Source organism: Cinclus cinclus, chromosome 10 (assembly GCF_963662255.1).
Source record: "Cinclus cinclus chromosome 10, bCinCin1.1, whole genome shotgun sequence".
Taxonomy (NCBI): domain Eukaryota; kingdom Metazoa; phylum Chordata; class Aves; order Passeriformes; family Cinclidae; genus Cinclus; species Cinclus cinclus.
Window position 1 is genome coordinate 11,963,023 of NC_085055.1, and position 17,267 is coordinate 11,980,289.

The window sequence follows — 17,267 nt, forward strand, 5'->3', positions numbered from 1 at the left end:
AGACAGCATCGGCTTTCCACTCTGCGAGTGTTTTGGCAACAATCCCGGGAGCGAGTGGGAGGGGCGGTGGGACAGAGAAGGCGGGAACAGTGGGACGGGACGGGGTGGAAGAGTAGGAGACGGACGGGTCCGCTGTCCGTCAGCGTCGCCAGCGTGCCCGGCAGGATCAGCGCAAGCGCCATCTCCCTCCTATTCATAGCGGGAGCAGCGAGCCGGGATCGCGGCTGCGACAACAGCGGCAAAGGCGCGGCGGTGAGCGGATCTCAGGAAAGGCAAGCGGGCGTTTTCCAGCAGGATGCAGCCCCTGCTGGCTGCCGGTGGTGGGGGCGGCTCTGCCGGGCGGCCGGAGGTGCCCCAGAGGCATCCCCGGGCAGCCGCGTTTGGGATGCGGAGCGGGCCCGGCCCCGGCGCCGGCGGAGCCCCGAAGGGAGCGCGGCGGGAGGGGAGCGGGGGCAGCGCGGGCGGCGGCAGCAGCTGGACACACACCCGGGCCGGCCTCGGCCTCGGCCGGATGCGCTGGGTGGGAGCGGGGCCGTTCTCTGCCTCGCCCTGACGCCTCCGTGCCTGCGCTCCCGGCAGCTGGCCCTGCACAGCCCTCGCCCTGCCCTGCGCTGAGCCGGCCCAGCTACCGCTGCACGTCCTGACTGCAGCTCCGGAGATGGCAGATGGCGGCTGCCACCCCCAGCCCGGGGACTTGATCGAGATCGACAGGCGTGTTTACCAGCACTGGGCTCTCTACCTGGGGGATGGATATGTCATCAACGTGACACCTGTAGGTAAGACTTGTGCTACCTGGCAGGGCGCCGAGTGGGATGCCCCAGGTGCCCTGTCTCCTTCCATGGGCTGATGCTGGTGGACCCTGCGTATGCAGATGACCTTTCCAGGAACAATCAGAAACCCCTCTGAGATCCTGGAGGAGCCAGAGAGGGTCTGCCTGCCTACCTTAATTCCTCCTTGGCTTACCCAGATGAAGGAGCCCCATCCCTGTCAGTGAGCACCACATCAATATTCACCAGAAAGGCCAAAGTGAAGAAGCAGCTCCTGAAAGAGGTGGTGGGAAATCATACATGGCGTGTCAACAACAAGTATGACTGCTCCCGCAGTCCTCGCCCTGTGAAGGAGATTATCCGGAGAGCTGAGCAATGGATTGACAGGGAAGTGCCATATGATGTGCTTGGCAGCAACTGTGAGCATTTTGTGACAGAGCTCCGCTATGGAGAGGCAGTCTCTGAGCAGGTGAGTGACACAGGGGGAGCCCCTGGGTACCTCCCAGAGCAGCTCCTGACTGCTCTCTGTGAGCCCTGGGACTGGGACACAGCCTGCAGCCTGCATGGGGACAGCCGAGTCCTTGGCGTGGCTCCAAACCAGAACTGCCTCTGACCTCCCCAGAGCCCCTGGACCTGGAGGGTCCCTCTGCTCTGTGTGCACCCTGACAGTGCCCTCTCACTGAGTGCCACCTCCTAGGGCTACAAAACCCCAGGAGGGTGTTACCCGTTCTGCTTATGTGGCACATGCCTCTCCCTCATTTATTTACCCTGATTATCCCTGCTGTTTCTGTATTATCATGCAGGGGCGGAGGAGGGGAAATGGGATGGTGGAAATATAAGAGCTCCTCATGTTTCCAACCTGTGTTTTACTTTTACTTTATAGGTCACAAGAGTTGTTATCGGTGCTGCGGCAACTGTAGCAGGGATCGTTCTTGCTGGTCTTGCTGCCGCTGTTCTGAAGGGCTTCTCGGGTAAATCCAGTAAGGAGAGAAACTGCTAGTGATGGGCAGTCAGGAGGAGCTCAGAACAATGCAAGGGGAACCCCTGGCCACAGCGGTCACTGGTCAGCTTTTGCTACACCTGCCATCAAGGCTTCCCATCAACTGTGCCTTTCTGGAAACAATAAACAAGCCTTAATAAAATTTAAGAAACCCAAACTTTATTTGCTCCCAGATCCTCTTTTATGTAAGTATAACTTTGCGTCTAAGTTCAAGTGTTTGGCCTTGCTTTTCCCTGCTATCTCATTGAGAAATAAGAAGTCAGGGTTGGCACATTTAAGGTGACCTCCAGCAGCACTAGCCTGGTTGTTATATCTGCTCTTATTTCATTGCCTCTGATGATTTTTGTGGTAGTCTGGATGCATTTGCACTGGCACAGGCTTTTCATTCAATTAATCAAATGGTTCCTGTAGACTTTTTCTGTATATCCATGATTTTAACCTCAACTTTCTGAAAAAGTAAAAAAAAAAATATGCTGCTGAGGGTTTTCAAGCTGAAGCTCTATGAAGATGGGAAAGCCTTGGCTGCAATGTCTGCAAAGGAGCAGGCAGGGCACATACAGTATCTTGGAGCCTGTACTTGTCCTGCCTAAACTGAGAAACACCTGGGAGGTTGGGAGGTCAGTGGGAATGGTTGGTCTTATAAGCTGTATCCTACAGAGTTTTACAGGAGTGATCTGATTTTGGCATGATGGTCTTTTGCTTGACTTTTCCCTTCCTACAAAACATTTCCCAATGTACTGAGCCACAGCATTTCCTTGTCACAAAGTTGATGTGTGGATTGTCTTGGAAGAAAACTGTTCAGGGAGAGTGTGCTTTATTGTCCTGGAGATACCTGGAGTACCTGCCTTAAGTGTTTGGAACCTGGTAACCTGCATCCCACTTGTGAGATACACAATCCTGTGTTGCTTTTCTTACATGCAACTGCTGCCCTGCAGGGAGAGGTGAGAGCAGAACAGGTGTCTGTGAGAGGCTGCCTGGTTTTGTCTGCTCTCAACAGGTTAAATCCCGGTTTAACACTCGCCAGCAACAAAGAATCAGGCAGTCTCTCACTCACTCCCTGGTCAGCCCCATCCAGAAAGTAATCAGAAGAATTTACATGAAAAACTTGTGTCTTGAGAAATTGGTGGTTTAGTAGATGTATCAAAAGCTGTGCAAGCAAGCAAAGCAAAACAGAAAATTAATTCACTGTTTTTTTTAATGGCAGTTTTACAGTGCTTGAAATAACCAAGCCAAGACTTCCTGTTATTTTGTACTGCCCACTGTTATTACATCTGAATAAAACTCTTAGTTTCAATACAGGAAAGCATGTTATAATCAAAATGAAACTGAAACCACTTTCTGGATACCTGGAAATTGAATCACAGCTTATTTCATGCCTTATTAAGTAGTTAAAGAGCAACCCTTGAGCTTTTACCTCTCTGTACTCAGAGCATTCTGTCCCCACCCACTGCTAAAGGAGCACTGTGTGAAAGCAGCATACAGACCTCCCACATCTCTACTTCATCCCCTAAGTGAAGACTGGAATTACTTCCTCTGTGGAACATCTTGCTGTTCATCTAAGCTGTAACATTTCAAGGTACGTGTCAGTCTGCATTTGTACCGTGCTTGTCTTTGCAGTCATGGTGATAGTGCTCCTTATGGGGCTGCCTTTCCATGGAGCCTGGTGGGGGCATTGAAAGGATTTGGTGGAACACTGCCTGAAGCACAAACTGAGAGTGTGAGGATGAGCAGCAGAATCCATCCCCTGCTGTATTCAACACTCCTGAGCCTTCCTAGGAAATATTGGCATGGCCTGAGACCCGCTCGAGTGGCCACGGAGTATGGTCAAGGTTGTTTTTTATCCCAACAGCTAAGAGAACAATCTTTGCCTGTGCTGTGGGGTAAAACCAGCATAGGCACAGTGTGTCCCTACATGGAAGGGCTTTTTAGGGATTTCAATCATCTGAATTTGGAGCACATCAGAGGATGAAAATCTGGGCTAATTCAGTGCAAGCCAGTGAAGCCCCAGCACTGTAAAGCCTGGAGCCCAGCTTCAGGATCTCACCTGGTCCTCTTCACTGCATTTGTAGTTAGTCTTAACATTAATCCACTTTTTTGCTGCAAAGTCTTTTGCATTTACACACGGCCATTTCAAGTCCCTTATAAGTATCTTCTGCCATTTGTGGTCCTGACTGACTGGTCCTCAAGGCAGGATTTAATCAGCACGCAGAAGTGGTTGTTCTCATAATGTTCTGTGGATTGAAAAGGCACAGGGTCAGTTGCCCATGACTGGACAGGAGAGCCTCTCTGGAACAGAGTCTCCATGCAATGGGGCAGAGGCCAGACTTTGTCCAGTACAAGATGAGATTTTCCAATCAAAGGGTGGTTTTGGCACCACCCTTGGAAGTACAACCTTCCCAGGAGCAGGGGGTCATCAGGGGACAGATGGGAGGGCTCTGGGGCAGTTCTTGCAGTTAGCCCAGCAGGAACTAAGCAATTTCCTCTGATACAGTATTCATAGTGAGTGCGGTGTTGACTGCATGCTCCTGAGATGGGACAGGACAATTGCAAACCCCAGCCTGGGGACATAATCGAGATCGACCGGCCATATTACCAGCACTGGGCTCTCTACATGGGGAATGGATATGTCATCCATGTGACTGGTAAGGCTTGTGCTACCTGGCAGGGTGCCGAGTGGGTGTTGGGATGGCCCAGGAACCCTGTCTCCCTTCATGGCCTGGTGGTGGACCCTGTGTGTAGCTCACTTTTCCAGGAGCAATCAGAAACCCATCTGAGGTCCTGGAGGGGCCAGAGAGGGTCTGCCTGCCTGCCTTAACTCCTCCCTGCCTTCCCCAGATAAAGGAGATGCATCCATTTTGGGTAGCATGGCATCAGTACAGACCCCATGGCCCAAAGTGAAGAAGGAGCTCCTGATGAAGGTGGCAGGATGTGATAAATGGCGTGTCAACAACAAGTATGACCGCAACTGGTCTCCTCGCCCTGTGAAGGAGATCATCCAGGTGGCTGAGAAATGCATTGACATGGAAGTGCACTATGCTGTCAATAGCATCAACTGTGAGCACTTTTTCATAAGGCTTCGCTATGGACTGGCAGTCTATGTGCTGGTGAGTGACACAGGGGGAGCCCCTGGGTGCCTCCCAGAGCAGCTCCTGGCTGCTCTCTGTGAGCCCTGGGACTGGGACACAGCCTGCACGGGGACAGCTGAGTCCCAGAACTGCCTCTGACCTCCCCAGAGCCCCTGGACCTGGAGGGTCCCTCTGCTCTGTGTGCACCCTGACAGTGCCCTCTCACTGAGTGCCACCTCCTAGGGCTACAAAACCCCAGGAGGGTGTTACCCCTTCTGCTGATGGGGCACATGCCTCTCACATATTTATTTACTCTGATTATCCCTGCCTCTTCTACATTATCATGCAGGAAGGGGTAATCATAAGTGCTCCTCATGTTTCCAACCTGTGTTTTACTTTCGCTTTATAGGACAAAGATGCAGATGGTGACACTGCTGCAGCTGTAATAGGAGCTGTTTTTGCTGGTGCGGTCGCTGTTGCTGCGATGGTATTGTCCAAGATGTAATATTGCTGATTGGCTCCCAGGTAGAGCTCAGAACAATGCAGGGGGGGCCCCCTGACCACAGCAGTCACTGGTCAGCTTTTGCTACACCTGCCATCAAAGCTTCCATCAATGCATCGTGCCACCCTTTCTGTAAACATTATACAAGCCTTAATAAAATGTCTGAAATCCAAATTCATATTGCCCTAAAATCCTTTTATCTCAATATAGCTTTATGTGCAGGTTTAACAATTCAGCTTTGCTTCTCCTTGCCATCCCAGTAAGAAATGATAAATCAAGAGCCTCATTGTTCAAGATGATCTCTGGTACTTCTAGCTGGGTTGCCACATCTGGTTTTATTTCATTGACCACGGTGATTTTGGTGGTAGTCTGGGAGCACTTGCAAGCAATTGATGCATTCCCTTCCCTTTGCCAACACCTGCCCTCCAGTGCTTTGCTGAGGACTGCTGCAGGCTTTTCCTCGTGTTTTGAACAGCTAATCCCTGGCGGCTCTTTCTTTGTATCGCTGAAATAAAAGTTCTGCTGGGGGTTTCCTGTGTTTTCCAGCTGGGGATGGGTGTTTGCGGGTGTTCTGGTTGAAAAGACATAATTCTGCTAAGGAAAGCGGGAACTTTCCTGGATGAGAAAGAAGACCCCTCCGTCCAAATGATTATGACTTCGAAATTACGGGGCTTTCAGGCAGAAAGGAGGAAAGAGGAACAAGAGCTCTTTACTAGAAAATGTACAGAACAGCGCAGCCAAGAGATCAATAGGCGGAGCTGCCAAGCCGCGGAGCAGCGCCGTCCCTCTCGGTGCCGCTCTGCCCGCGGCCGACACGGGCAGGGGCGAGGCGCGGGCGGGTTCGGCACGGCACGGCACGGCACGGCACGGCCCCGCCCGGGCGGAGAAGGCGGGGGGAGCCGCGGCGAACCCGCTTAGCAGCAGGGGGCACGGGCGGGCAGCGCAGCCACAAACACACGGCGGTGCCGGCCCCTAGAGCAGCCACAAACACACGGCGGTGCCGGCCCCTAGAGCAGCCACAAACACACGGCGGTGCCGGCCCCTAGAGCAGCCACAAACACACGGCGGTGCCGGCCCCTAGAGCAGCCACAAACACACGGCGGTGCCGGCCCCTAGAGCAGCCACAAACACACGGCGGTGCCGGCCCCTAGAGCAGCCACAAACACACGGCGGTGCCGGCCCTCAGCGCAGCCGAGTCCTGGCACAGAGCGAAGCGCTGACCGCAGCACCGCTCCACGGCGCCGCATCCCCCGAACGCAAGAGGGCTCCAAACCATCTACAAAACGACCAAACCCCATTCTCCTCCCCAAATTGAGCTGTTGTGTGCCAGGGCTATCAGAGAATTCCTTCGTATGGCTCATTCACCCGCATTCAACCTCCGCGCAGTCAACCTCTCCTGCTCCCAGCGTATTCACGATGACAATAAGAAAAATTCACTAAGACGCTTGAACACATAAGAGTGGGAAAGCTCTGGCTGACAGGTCTGCAAAAAGACAGGCAGGGCATGTGCCATGTCTTGAAACCTGTGCTTGTGCTGCCTAAAGTGAACACCTCCTGGGAGGAGGGGTTATAGGAAGCAAGGGCAGAACTTACAGGGTGTATCCTTCAGTGTTTTAGAGGGACATTCTCATTTTGGTGTGGCTGTTTTACTCTCTTTTTAAGGGCCTGTTGTGTGTTTGTTGGGGGGTTAGTTTGGTTTTTTTTTTGTTTGTTTTTTTCTTTCCTTGTTACTCGTGGAATTTTTCCCACTGAATTGCAAAAGGGCACCGATGGCTAAATGCTTGAGGCATCCGGGAGGGGAAACTCTCTCGGCTTTTTAAGAGTTTCTCTCGAGGGACAGTCACACCGAACAGACACTAAAGCAGCAGCAGATCTGTTTTTAGCTCTCGCTCTCTGACATCAGAAAAAGACGTCCAGGCTGTCGCTTTACTGCGGGGAGAATTCACCGGCGCCTGAGGGACCTATCACCCTCTGCTCGTGTGTCCGTAAATCCCGACCTTCACCTCTCCCCGCCCTGCTCAGAGCCGGGCCGCGGCTGCCCCGCCACCGCTGTTTCTTCGGGATTGCTCCGGGCTTCTCCACACAACAGCCAGCGCCCTCCTGCCTTCCCGGGACGCTCTACAGCTGCGGCCGTCCAGCAGCCCGGCATTTCTGCTCATTTCTGCCGGCTGTAACGTTAACCACACCCGAGGGAAAGTGCCCGCGGCCGAGAAGAATGTTGCTAAGTCCTTAGCTCTCCTTGTTATCGATGCCATCGTTATTTTTGTTTCGTTTGCCTTGTTCTACGTACTAGTAAAAAACCTGTTATTCCTCTCTTCGTATTTTTACCTGAAATCCCCTAAATTTCAAAATTAGATTAATTCAGAGAGACAGGGTTTATATTCTCCATTTCAAGAGAGGGCCCTGCCTTGCCTAGCAGACACCCGTCTTTCAAACCAAGACAGTGTTGCTTTCCCTGGCTCTGCTCACTCTTTGGCAGCAGCAGACCCCCCGTGTGGGGAGGTCTGACAGAAAAATCCGAGCTGCCTTTCCCTCTGTCAGCTCTTTGTTCTACTCTGCCACCAAAATTTCCTATTTCACCCCTCAAAGTGATTGTTTGCCCTGAACATGAACAAGCCTGCTAGATGATTTTTATCAAGACTTCAAATTCTCAACCCATTCCAGAATTCTACTCTTAAGGCTGCCAAAACACTGAGGAGATTCAAAAATTACTTAGGAAGCCAGGAGACTTGGACTCACAGAGCTGTGGCCATTCTCACTTCAATGACCAAATGTTGATTCTAAAGCATTCATAGTGCCAGCACCAGCTCAATCTTCTCCCAGGCAGCAGGAGGGCAAAGCTGGGGTCCCTGCAGTGCTGGGGGTGAGGGATGTGAACAATGAGCTGTGAGGCACCCATGCTTCATCTGCCAATGTACTGAGCCACAGCATTTCCTTGTCACAAAGTTGATGTGTGGATTGTCTTGGAAGAAAACTGTTCAGGGAGAGTGTGCTTTATTGTCCTGGAGATACCTGGAGTACCTGCCTTAAGTGTTTGGAACCAGGTAACCTGCATCCCACTAGTGAGACACACAGTCCTATGTTGCTTTTCTTACATGCAACTGCTGCCCTGCAGGGAGAGGTGAGAGCAGAACAGGTGTCTGTGAGAGGCTGCCTGGTTTTGTCTGCTCTCAACAGGTTAAATCCCAGCCAGCAACGAAGCACCAGGCAGCCACTCAGGCACTCCCTCCCCTGCCAGCCCCATCAGGCAGGGAATCAGAGGAGTTGGAGTGGAAATGCTTGTGCCTTGACATAGAGTTGCCTTAGTAGGTTAATCAAAAATTCGGTTTTGGATTCCTGGAAATGGAATCAAATTTATTTAATGGGTAAACTGTTTTGGTGGTTATACAGCAACCCATGAAGACTTACCTTTCTGTACTCAGAGCGTTCTGATTGCACATGCTGACAAGGGAGCACTGCGTGAGGGCAGAGTATGCACCTCTCACTTCTCTGCTTCATCCTGGAATACAAGAGAACTGGCATTATTTTACCTGGGGAATTGTCTTGTTGCTCTTGAAAGCTGTAGCATTTCACAGAATGCAGAAGTTTGCAACTGTACCAACTGTACTGTGCTTCTCTCTTTGCAGTCAGGGTGATGTTGTTCAATATGAGGCTGCCTTTCCATGGTGTCTGGTGGGTGCATTGACAGGATTTGGTGAAACACTGCCCAAACCATGTGGTGACAGTGTGAGGAAGAGCAGCAGAATCCATCACTTGGTGCATTTGGAGCCTTTGTGGGGGATATCATCAAGGCCCAAGACCTGCAGTTGCCATGGAATAGAGTCAAGGCTGCTCTTTTCCCAAGACACAAGACAAATATCCTTGATTATGGTCAGGAGCATGGGTACAGCCTGTTCCTAAATGGCAGGGCTTCTGCAGACATTTCAACCATCTGAATGAGGTGCACATGAGTAGAAGAAAACCTGGGCTGATTCAGTGCAAGCCAGGGAAGCCCCAGCATTGTGCAATCTGGTGGCCCCCTCACTGTGTTTGTGGGTGGGGTTAACATAAATCTAATCCATCATCTTTTTCCAGCAAAGCCTTTTGCGTTTACTCGAGGCCACTTGGGATCCCGCTGCAGCATTCTCTGCCAATTTTGGTGCCAACAGTTTGACTGGTAGCCAATCCAGGTTTTTAAGCACGATCCAGTTGCTCCTGCTCTACAAGAAAACCTCCAGCGCAGTGACAGGTGCAGGGTCATGGCTGTTTCCCATCAGTGGACGGGAGGATGACAAGGGGATAGTCTCCCCATAATAACGTGGTGACCCCACTTCCCCGGCAACAAGATCACGGCGTTTTTCACTCGACGGGGGATTTTGCATTACCCTAGGAGCCGGGCCTGCCCTCTGCAGGAAATGGGCGTTGCGAGACGGCCGGCTCGGGGGCAGGACTGGAGGTGGCCACAGAACGACTGCGCAAAAGACTTTCTAAAACTATTTATAGCGGCAACATAGCTCCGCCACTTGCAACGGGCAGCAGCGGGACGGGCGCGGGGGTGAGTGGATCTCGGGGGACTGGAGCGGGCGTTTTCCAGCAGGATGTAGCCCCTGCAGGCTGCCGGTGGTGGGGGCGGCTCTGCCGGGCGGCCGGAGGTGCCCCAGAGGCATCCCCGGGCAGCCGCGTTTGGGATGCGGAGCGGGCCCGGCCCCGGCGCCGGCGGAGCCCCGAAGGGAGCGCGGCGGGAGGGGAGCGGGGGCAGCGCGGGCGGCGGGAGCAGCTGGACACACACCCGGGCCGGCCTCGGCCTCGGCCGGATGCGCTGGGTGGGAGCGGGGCCGTTCTCTGCCTCGCCCTGACGCCTCCGTGCCAGCGCTCCCGGCAGCTGGCCCTGCACAGCCCTCGCCCTGCCCTGCGCTGAGCCGGCCCAGCTACCGCTGCACGTCCTGACTGCAGCTCCGGAGATGGGACAGGCCAACTGCAAACCCGAGCCTGGGGATTTGATCGAGATCGACCGGCCTTTTCATCAGCACTGGGCCCTCTACCTGGGGGATGGATATGTCATCAACTTGACGCCTCTAGGTGAGCAGGGTATTGCACACTGGCCGGGTGCAGGGGAATTCTCGGGATGCTTCGGGAGCCCTGTCTCTCTCCATGGGCTGCTGGTGGCCCCTTTGTTTGTAAAAGCTCTTTCCAGGAGCAGAGGATAAACCTCAGAGGTCTTGGAGGGGTCAGAGAGGGTCTGCCTTCCTGCCTTATCTCCTCACTTCCATATACAGGTAAACAGAAGGTAAAACGGGGACCCCAAAAGGTGCCAGTATTCACCAGAATGGTGAAGAAGCAGCGCCTGAAGAAGGTGGTACGAACGAATAAATGGCGTGTCAATAACGAGTCAGATCACCACCAAACTCCACTCCCAGTGAAGGAGATCATCACGCGTGCTGTAACTTTTATGGGCAAAGAAATGACATATTATTCATATGGTCGGAACTGTGAGCACTTTGTGAAAAAACTCCGCTATGGAGAGGCAGTCTCTGAGCAGGTGAGTGACACAGGGGGAGCCCCTGGGTGCCTCCCAGAGCAGCTCCTGGCTGCTCTCTGTGAGCCCTGGGACTGGGACACAGCCTGCATGGGGACAGCTGAGTCCCAGAACTGCCTCTGACCTCCCCAGAGCCCCTGGACCTGGAGGGTCCCTCTGCTCTGTGTGCCCTCTCACTGAGTGCCACCTCCTAGGGCTACAAACCTGGGTGTTACTCCCTCTGTTGATGGGATACATGACTCTTCTTGTTTTAATTCTCCTGATTACCACTGCTTATTCTCCATTTCCATGCCTGGGGCTAAATGAAAGTGCTCCTCATGTTTCCAGTGTAGATTTTGCCTTCTCTTTATCTGCTATGATAGGAACTGTTTGGATGCTGGCAGTAGGATGTGTGCTGTTGCCTTCACTGTGTGAGTGGGCTTTCTGGGCATGAAATTCAGAAGGAAAGAGAGCACTGATGGGCCATCCGGGAAAGCTCAGAGAAAGGCAGGGATGCCCTGGCTGCACAGGGTGTCTGCGTCACTTTTGCCACCCTCATAGAAAGAATTAAATTAAAGTCTTAATAAAAGAGAAAACCCCAAATTCATCACGCCTTGAACTTTCTTGTATATGAATATTGCTTTGCATGCAATTTTTGCACTCTGGCCTTGCTTCTCCCTGCCATTCCATTAAGAAATATCGAGTCAAGCATATCGTCAGTTCAGGGTGATCTCCAGCAACACTGAGCTCTTTGTCATATCTGCTTTTACTTTTTGCATGTGGTGATTTTTGTGGTGGTCTTCAAGCACTTGAAAGCAAATTTTCCTTTCCTATCGCTGCCACCTCCACTCCAATGCTTTGTTGAGGACTGGTGCAAGCTTTCTACCTCATCCTGGTTTTATCAGCTACATCATATTGGCTACTTCTATGGGAGAAATTATTTTAACCTTAACTTTCTCAGAACATAAAATAAATTTATTATTAAAGGTTTACGGTGTGTTTTCCAGCTGAAGAATTTTGTAGGTGGTGAATTACGCATTCTTGATATGAGAGATGATGATGATGAATACCCAAAGCCTGGGGACCTGATTGAGATCAAACGGGGACATTATGATCACTGGGCCCTCTACGTGGGGGATGGATATGTCATCCATGTGACACCTGTAGGTAAGGCTGGTTCAGACTGGCAGAATGCAGTTGGGATGTTCCAGAAGCCCTGTGCCCCTTTGTGTGCATCCTGTGTATGTAGATGAGGTTTTCAGGAGCAGTCAAAAGGCCATGTGAGGTTTTGGAGGGTCCAGAGAAGGTTTGCCTGCCTGCCTTATCTCCTCTCCGCCTTCCCCAGATGAAGGAGTCCCATCCCAGTCAGCCATAAGTGAGACGATCCTTATCGTAAAGGTTACAAAGGAGCTCTTGAAGGAGGTGTCCGGAAATGATTCCTGGGCTGTCAACAACAAATATGACCAGTACCGCAGTCCTCTGTCCGTGGAAGTGATCCTCCAGCATGCTGAGGGTTGCATTGACAAGGAGTTGGTATATGATGTGTTTGACTTTAAATCTGATGATTTTGTGACCAAGCTCCGCTATGGTGGCCAGGTGAGTAACACAGGGTGAGCCCCTGGGTGCCTCCCAGAGCAGCTCCTGGCTGCTCTCTGTGAGCCCTGGGACTGGGACACAGCCTGCAGCCTGCATGGGGACAGCTGAGTCCTTGGCGTGGCTCCAAACCAGAACTGCCTCTGACCTCCCCAGAGCCCCTGGACCTGGAGGGTCCCTCTGCTCTGTGTGCACCCTGACAGTGCCCTCTCACTGAGTGCCACCTCCTAGGGCTACAAAACCCCAGGAGGGTGTTACCCCTTCTGCTGATGGGGTACATGACTCTTGTTTTAATTCTCCTGATTACCACTGCTTATTCTCCATTTCCATGCCTGGGGCTAAATGAAAGTGCTCCTTGTGTTTCCAGTGTGAGTTTTGCTTTCCCATTATCTGCTAAAATGACAATTGTTTGCATGTTGGCAGTAGGATGTGTGCTGTTGCCTTCACTGTGTGAGTGGGCTTTCTGGGGGTAAAATTCAGAAAGAAAGAGAGCACTGATTTGCCATCAGGAAAAGCTCAGAGAAAGGCAGGGATGCCCTGGCTGTGCAGGGTGTCTGCCCCACTTTTGCCACCCTTATTCCTATAAGAATTAAATTATAGCTTTTATAAAGCATAAAAACCCAAACTCATCATGCCCAGAATCTTCTTTTATATGAATATAGATTTCTGAGCCAGTTCAGCATTCTGACCTTTGTTGTTGTCCCTGCGATCTCATTAAGAAATACCAAGTCAAGCATATCATCAGTTCAAGGTGATTCCCAGCATCACTGAGCTCTTTGTTATACCTGCTTTTACTTTTTGCATGTGATGATTTTTGTGGTGGTCTTCAAGCACTTGAAAGCAAATTTTCCTTTCCTATCACTGCCACCTCCACTCCAATGCTTTGTTGAGGACTGGTGCAAGCTTTCTACCTCATCCTGGTTTTATCAGCTACATCCTATTGGCTACGTCTATGGGAGAAATTATTTTAACTTTCTCAGAACATAAAATAATTTTATTATTAAAGGTTTACGGTGTGTTTTCCAGCTGAAGAATTTTGTAGATGGTGAATTACACATTCTTGATATGAGAGATGATGATGATGAATACCCAAAGCCTGGGGACCTGATTGAGATCAAACGGGGACATTATGATCACTGGGCCCTCTACGTGGGGGATGGATATGTCATCCATGTGACACCTGTAGGTAAGGCTTGTTCAGACTGGCAGAATGCAGAGGGGGAGTTGGGATGTTCCAGGAGCCCTGTGTCCCCTCATATGCTGCTCCATGTGAGCCCTGTGTTTAGATGAGGTTTCCAGGAGCAGAGAAGGTTTTCCTGCCTGTCTTACGATCTCTCTGCCTTTCCCAGATGAAGGAGTCCCATCCCTGTCGGCCGGCAGTGAGACAATCCTCATCATAAAGGTTACAAAGGAGCTCCTGAACCAGGTGGTTGGAAATGATGCCTGGACTGTCAACAACAAATATGACTGTCACTGCACTCCTCTGCCAGTGGGGGAGATCATCTGGCGTGCTGAGGGTTGCGTTGGTGAGGAGATGGCATATGATGTGTTTGACTTCAAATCTGACGAGTTCGTGAGTAAACTCCGCTATGGTGGCCGGGTGAGTGACCTGGAGGGTCCCTCTGCTCTGTGTGCATCCTGACAGTGCCCTCTCACTGAGTGCCACCTCCTAGGGCTACAAAACCCTAGGAGGGTGTTACCCCTTCTGCTGATGGGGTACATGACTCTTCTTGTTTTAATTCTCCTGATTACCACTGCTTATTCTCCATTTCCATGCCTGGGGCTAAATGAAAGTGCTCCTTGTGTTTCCAGTGTGAGTTTTGCTTTCCCATTATCTGCTAAAATGACAATTGTTTGCATGTTGGCAGTAGGATGTGTGCTGTTGCCTTCACTGTGTGAGTGGGCTTTCTGGGCATGAAATTCAGAAGGAAAGAGAGCACTGATTTGCCATCAGGAAAAGCTCAGAGAAAGGCAGGGATGCCCTGGCTGCACGAGGTCTCTGGCCTGCTTTTGCCACCCTTACAGAAGGAATTAAATGGAAGCCTTAATAAAAGAGAAAACCCCAAACTCATCATGCCCAGAATTTTCTTGTATATGAATATAGGTTTGCGTGCAATTTTTGCATTCTGACCTTTCTTCTCCCTGCCATTCCATTAAGAAATATCGAGTCAAGCATATCATCAATTCAAGGTGATCCCCAGCATCACCGAGCTCTTTGTTATACCTGCTTTTACTTTTTGCATGTGGTGATTTTTGTGGTGGTCTTCAAGCACTTGAAAGCAAATTTTCCTTTCCTATCGCTGCCACCTCCACTCCAATGCTTTGTTGAGGACTGGTGCAAGCTTTCTACCTCATCCTGGTTTTATCAGCTACATCATATTGGCTACTTCTATGGAAGAAATGATTTTAACCTTAACTACCTCAAAAAGTAAACTAAATTTACTGTTGAGTGTTTACTGTGTACTTTCCAGCTGAAGGTTTTTGTAGGTGGCGAATTGCACATTCTGAATATGAGAGATGACAAGAACGACCCCATCCCTGGAGACCTGATCGAGATTGACCGGCCACTTTACCAGCACTGGGCCCTCTACGTGGGGGGTGGATATGTCATCCATGTGACACCTATAGGTAAGGCTGGTGCTGACTGGGAGGATGCAGAAGGGGTGTTGGGGTGCTCCAGTAGCCCTATGTCCCTCCAGGTGCTGCTCCATGTGGGCCCTGGGTGTGTGGGTAAGGTTTCTAGGAGCAGTCCAAAAGCATGTGAGGTTTTGGAGGGGCCAAAGAGTGTCTGCCTGCCTGCCTTACATCATCCCTGCCTTTCCCAGGTGAAAATTCTCCTCCCATGACAGCTGGCAGTGTGACATTACTTATGAAAAGGGCGAAGGTGAAGAAAGAGCTCCTGAAGGATGCTGTTGGAAGTGATAAATGGCGTGTCAACAACAAGTATGACTGCTACCGCAAGCCCTTCCCAGTGGAGGAGATGATCCAGCGTGCTGAGTGCCAGATTGGCAGGGTGGTGCTGTATCGTTTGTTCTACAAGAACTGTGAGCACTTTGTGACAGAGCTCCGCTATGGAGAGGCAGTCTCTGAGCAGGTGAGTGACACAGGGGGAGCCCCTGGGTGCCTCCCAGAGCAGCTCCTGGCTGCTCTCTGTGAGCCCTGGGACTGGGACACAGCCTGCAGCCTGCATGGGGACAGCTGAGTCCTTGGCGTGGCTCCAAACCAGAACTGCCTCTGACCTCCCCAGAGCCCCTGGACCTGGAGGGTCCCTCTGCTCTGTGTGCCCTCTCACTGAGTGCCACCTCCTAGGGCTACAAACCTGGGTGTTACCCCTTCTGCTGATGGGGCACATGCCTCTTGTAGATTTAATTATGTTGATTTTTTTGCCTTTTTTCAGTTATCATTTCTGGGGGTAAATGTAAGTGTTTATCATATCTCTAACCTGTGTTTTACTTTCCCCTTACAGGCTAGGACAGCACTTGTAAAGATCCGTTCCATTGTTGCTCCTGTGATGGCTGGGGTAGGAACTGCAGGTCTTTCTGTTCTGGCCGGTCTTACTTTTCCAGCTGCTCTTCCTGTTGTGGCTGCTAATGGTCTTACCCTTTTTTCCACTGTGCTTTCAAGGAGTTTATCTGATACATTCATTTTTGAAAAATTCCTAAAGGCAAAGACATATATACTAGAACAGAGGTGCTGTTAGGAAGAGCTCAAGGAAGGCACGGAGTCCTTGGTCACTGTCTAGCTTTTGCCACAAGTATAATGAAGACTTACTAGCAACTGCTGTGATAATTAATTGATAATTTAAAGGCTTATTAAAATGTACAAATCCAAACTTATCTCTTGCCTAAAATCATCTTTTATCTGTTTGAGCATAGCTTTGTGTGCCGGTTCAACAGTTCATCCTTGCTTCCCTCTGCTATCCCATTAGAAGTGATAAGAATGTCACCATTCTAGGTGACCCTCAGCAGCACTAGCCTGGTTTCCACGTCAGCTGTTCTTTTATTGTCTGTGATGATTTTTGTGGTAGTCCACAAGCAATTGCAATAAAATACTCCACTCCTCCACCCGCCCTCCCCTTCCCCTTCAGTGCTTTTCTGAAGACTTGGTGCAGGCTTCCTACCCACATCTTGGTTTTATCAACTACATCCTATCCTATGGGCCCTTTCCGTGAACCACTGATTTTAACTTTACCTTTAAGAAAAGGTAGAATGAAAGTACTGTTGAGGGCCTGGGTAGGTGGATAAGTTGCCAGGTGTGCAGAAGGGCAGGCAAGGCCTGTGCAGTGTCTTGGAGTCCCTGCCTGTGGTGCTTAAATTGGGCAGCTGTCGTGAGGGTATGAGGTGGAAAGAAGGGACCTGAGCATCCTTAAACCTTGCTGACAGGGGCATGCTGGCAACTTCCTGACTTCCAGGGAGGGGAGGTGGCAGAGCTAAATGGGTGGTAAAACCAAAGGAATTGCCCTTTGCTTTCTTCTAGGGGTGGTTGCCGAACAGGGATAAAACACACAGAAGCACGTGCAGATTTCACAGCTGATAAATCCTCTGTCATATCTCAGCCTGGCTGCTTGCAGCTCCTTTCTGATCTTACCTGTCTTCTGTAGGGAATCAGTGCTCTGCAGTGGGCTTGGCACTTCCCTTTTAACAAAACTCCTAAAAAGGTCAAGTCTGACAAGATTAAGCAAAGTCCTGCCTTCTCATCCATGAGCAAAAAACTGCAATTTCTAGAGAGCTCTCAGTCAACTGAGGGCTAGGCAGGCTAAATCATCTCTGTAGGACTCAAACACGGAAAAGGAGAGAGAGGTTTTTAAAAGTGATATTATTATCACAGACTTTTCTCTCCCTTCTCT

General features: G+C 50.9%; 3 protein-coding genes across 3 annotated transcripts; all 3 read left to right on the forward strand.

The window, feature by feature from the left end:
* Positions 1 to 658: 658 nt before the first annotated feature.
* On the forward strand, positions 659 to 1,767 carry LOC134047525 (phospholipase A and acyltransferase 1-like). Its single transcript, XM_062498771.1, has 3 exons — positions 659 to 776; positions 968 to 1,236; positions 1,651 to 1,767. Exons 1-3 carry the CDS (start codon positions 659 to 661, stop codon positions 1,765 to 1,767), a joined length of 504 nt encoding a protein of 167 aa, XP_062354755.1.
* Positions 1,768 to 4,297: 2,530 nt separating this feature from the next.
* LOC134047526 (phospholipase A and acyltransferase 3-like) lies at positions 4,298 to 5,337 on the forward strand. The gene is made up of 3 exons (XM_062498772.1): positions 4,298 to 4,409; positions 4,603 to 4,871; positions 5,242 to 5,337. The coding sequence occupies exons 1-3, from the start codon at positions 4,298 to 4,300 to the stop codon at positions 5,335 to 5,337; spliced, it is 477 nt and encodes a 158-aa protein (XP_062354756.1).
* Positions 5,338 to 9,775: 4,438 nt separating this feature from the next.
* On the forward strand, positions 9,776 to 16,181 carry LOC134047645 (uncharacterized). The gene is made up of 10 exons (XM_062498938.1): positions 9,776 to 9,868; positions 10,196 to 10,392; positions 10,590 to 10,852; positions 11,836 to 11,995; positions 12,174 to 12,424; positions 13,448 to 13,607; positions 13,771 to 14,021; positions 14,893 to 15,049; positions 15,247 to 15,515; positions 15,888 to 16,181. Exons 2-10 carry the CDS (start codon positions 10,275 to 10,277, stop codon positions 16,119 to 16,121), a joined length of 1,863 nt encoding a protein of 620 aa, XP_062354922.1. The 5' UTR covers positions 9,776 to 9,868; positions 10,196 to 10,274; the 3' UTR covers positions 16,122 to 16,181.
* The last annotated feature ends 1,086 nt before the right edge of the window (positions 16,182 to 17,267 follow it).

What these genes read in the sequence shown, in the direction of transcription:
- LOC134047645 (XM_062498938.1), top strand. Translation starts at nt 10,275, where the DNA reads ATGGGACAGGCCAACTGCAAACCCGAGCCTGGGGATTTGATCGAGATC. An exon ending in AACTCCGCTATGGTGGCCGG is followed by an intron (nt 14,022 to 14,892) that starts GTGAGTGACCTG and finishes TGTACTTTCCAG; the next exon opens with CTGAAGGTTTTTGTAGGTGG. An exon ending in GAGAGGCAGTCTCTGAGCAG is followed by an intron (nt 15,516 to 15,887) that starts GTGAGTGACACA and finishes TTCCCCTTACAG; the next exon opens with GCTAGGACAGCACTTGTAAA.
- LOC134047526 (XM_062498772.1), top strand. Translation starts at nt 4,298, where the DNA reads ATGGGACAGGACAATTGCAAACCCCAGCCTGGGGACATAATCGAGATC. An exon ending in ATATGTCATCCATGTGACTG is followed by an intron (nt 4,410 to 4,602) that starts GTAAGGCTTGTG and finishes TGCCTTCCCCAG; the next exon opens with ATAAAGGAGATGCATCCATT. An exon ending in GACTGGCAGTCTATGTGCTG is followed by an intron (nt 4,872 to 5,241) that starts GTGAGTGACACA and finishes TTCGCTTTATAG; the next exon opens with GACAAAGATGCAGATGGTGA.
- LOC134047525 (XM_062498771.1), top strand. Translation starts at nt 659, where the DNA reads ATGGCAGATGGCGGCTGCCACCCCCAGCCCGGGGACTTGATCGAGATC. An exon ending in CATCAACGTGACACCTGTAG is followed by an intron (nt 777 to 967) that starts GTAAGACTTGTG and finishes TGGCTTACCCAG; the next exon opens with ATGAAGGAGCCCCATCCCTG. An exon ending in GAGAGGCAGTCTCTGAGCAG is followed by an intron (nt 1,237 to 1,650) that starts GTGAGTGACACA and finishes TTTACTTTATAG; the next exon opens with GTCACAAGAGTTGTTATCGG.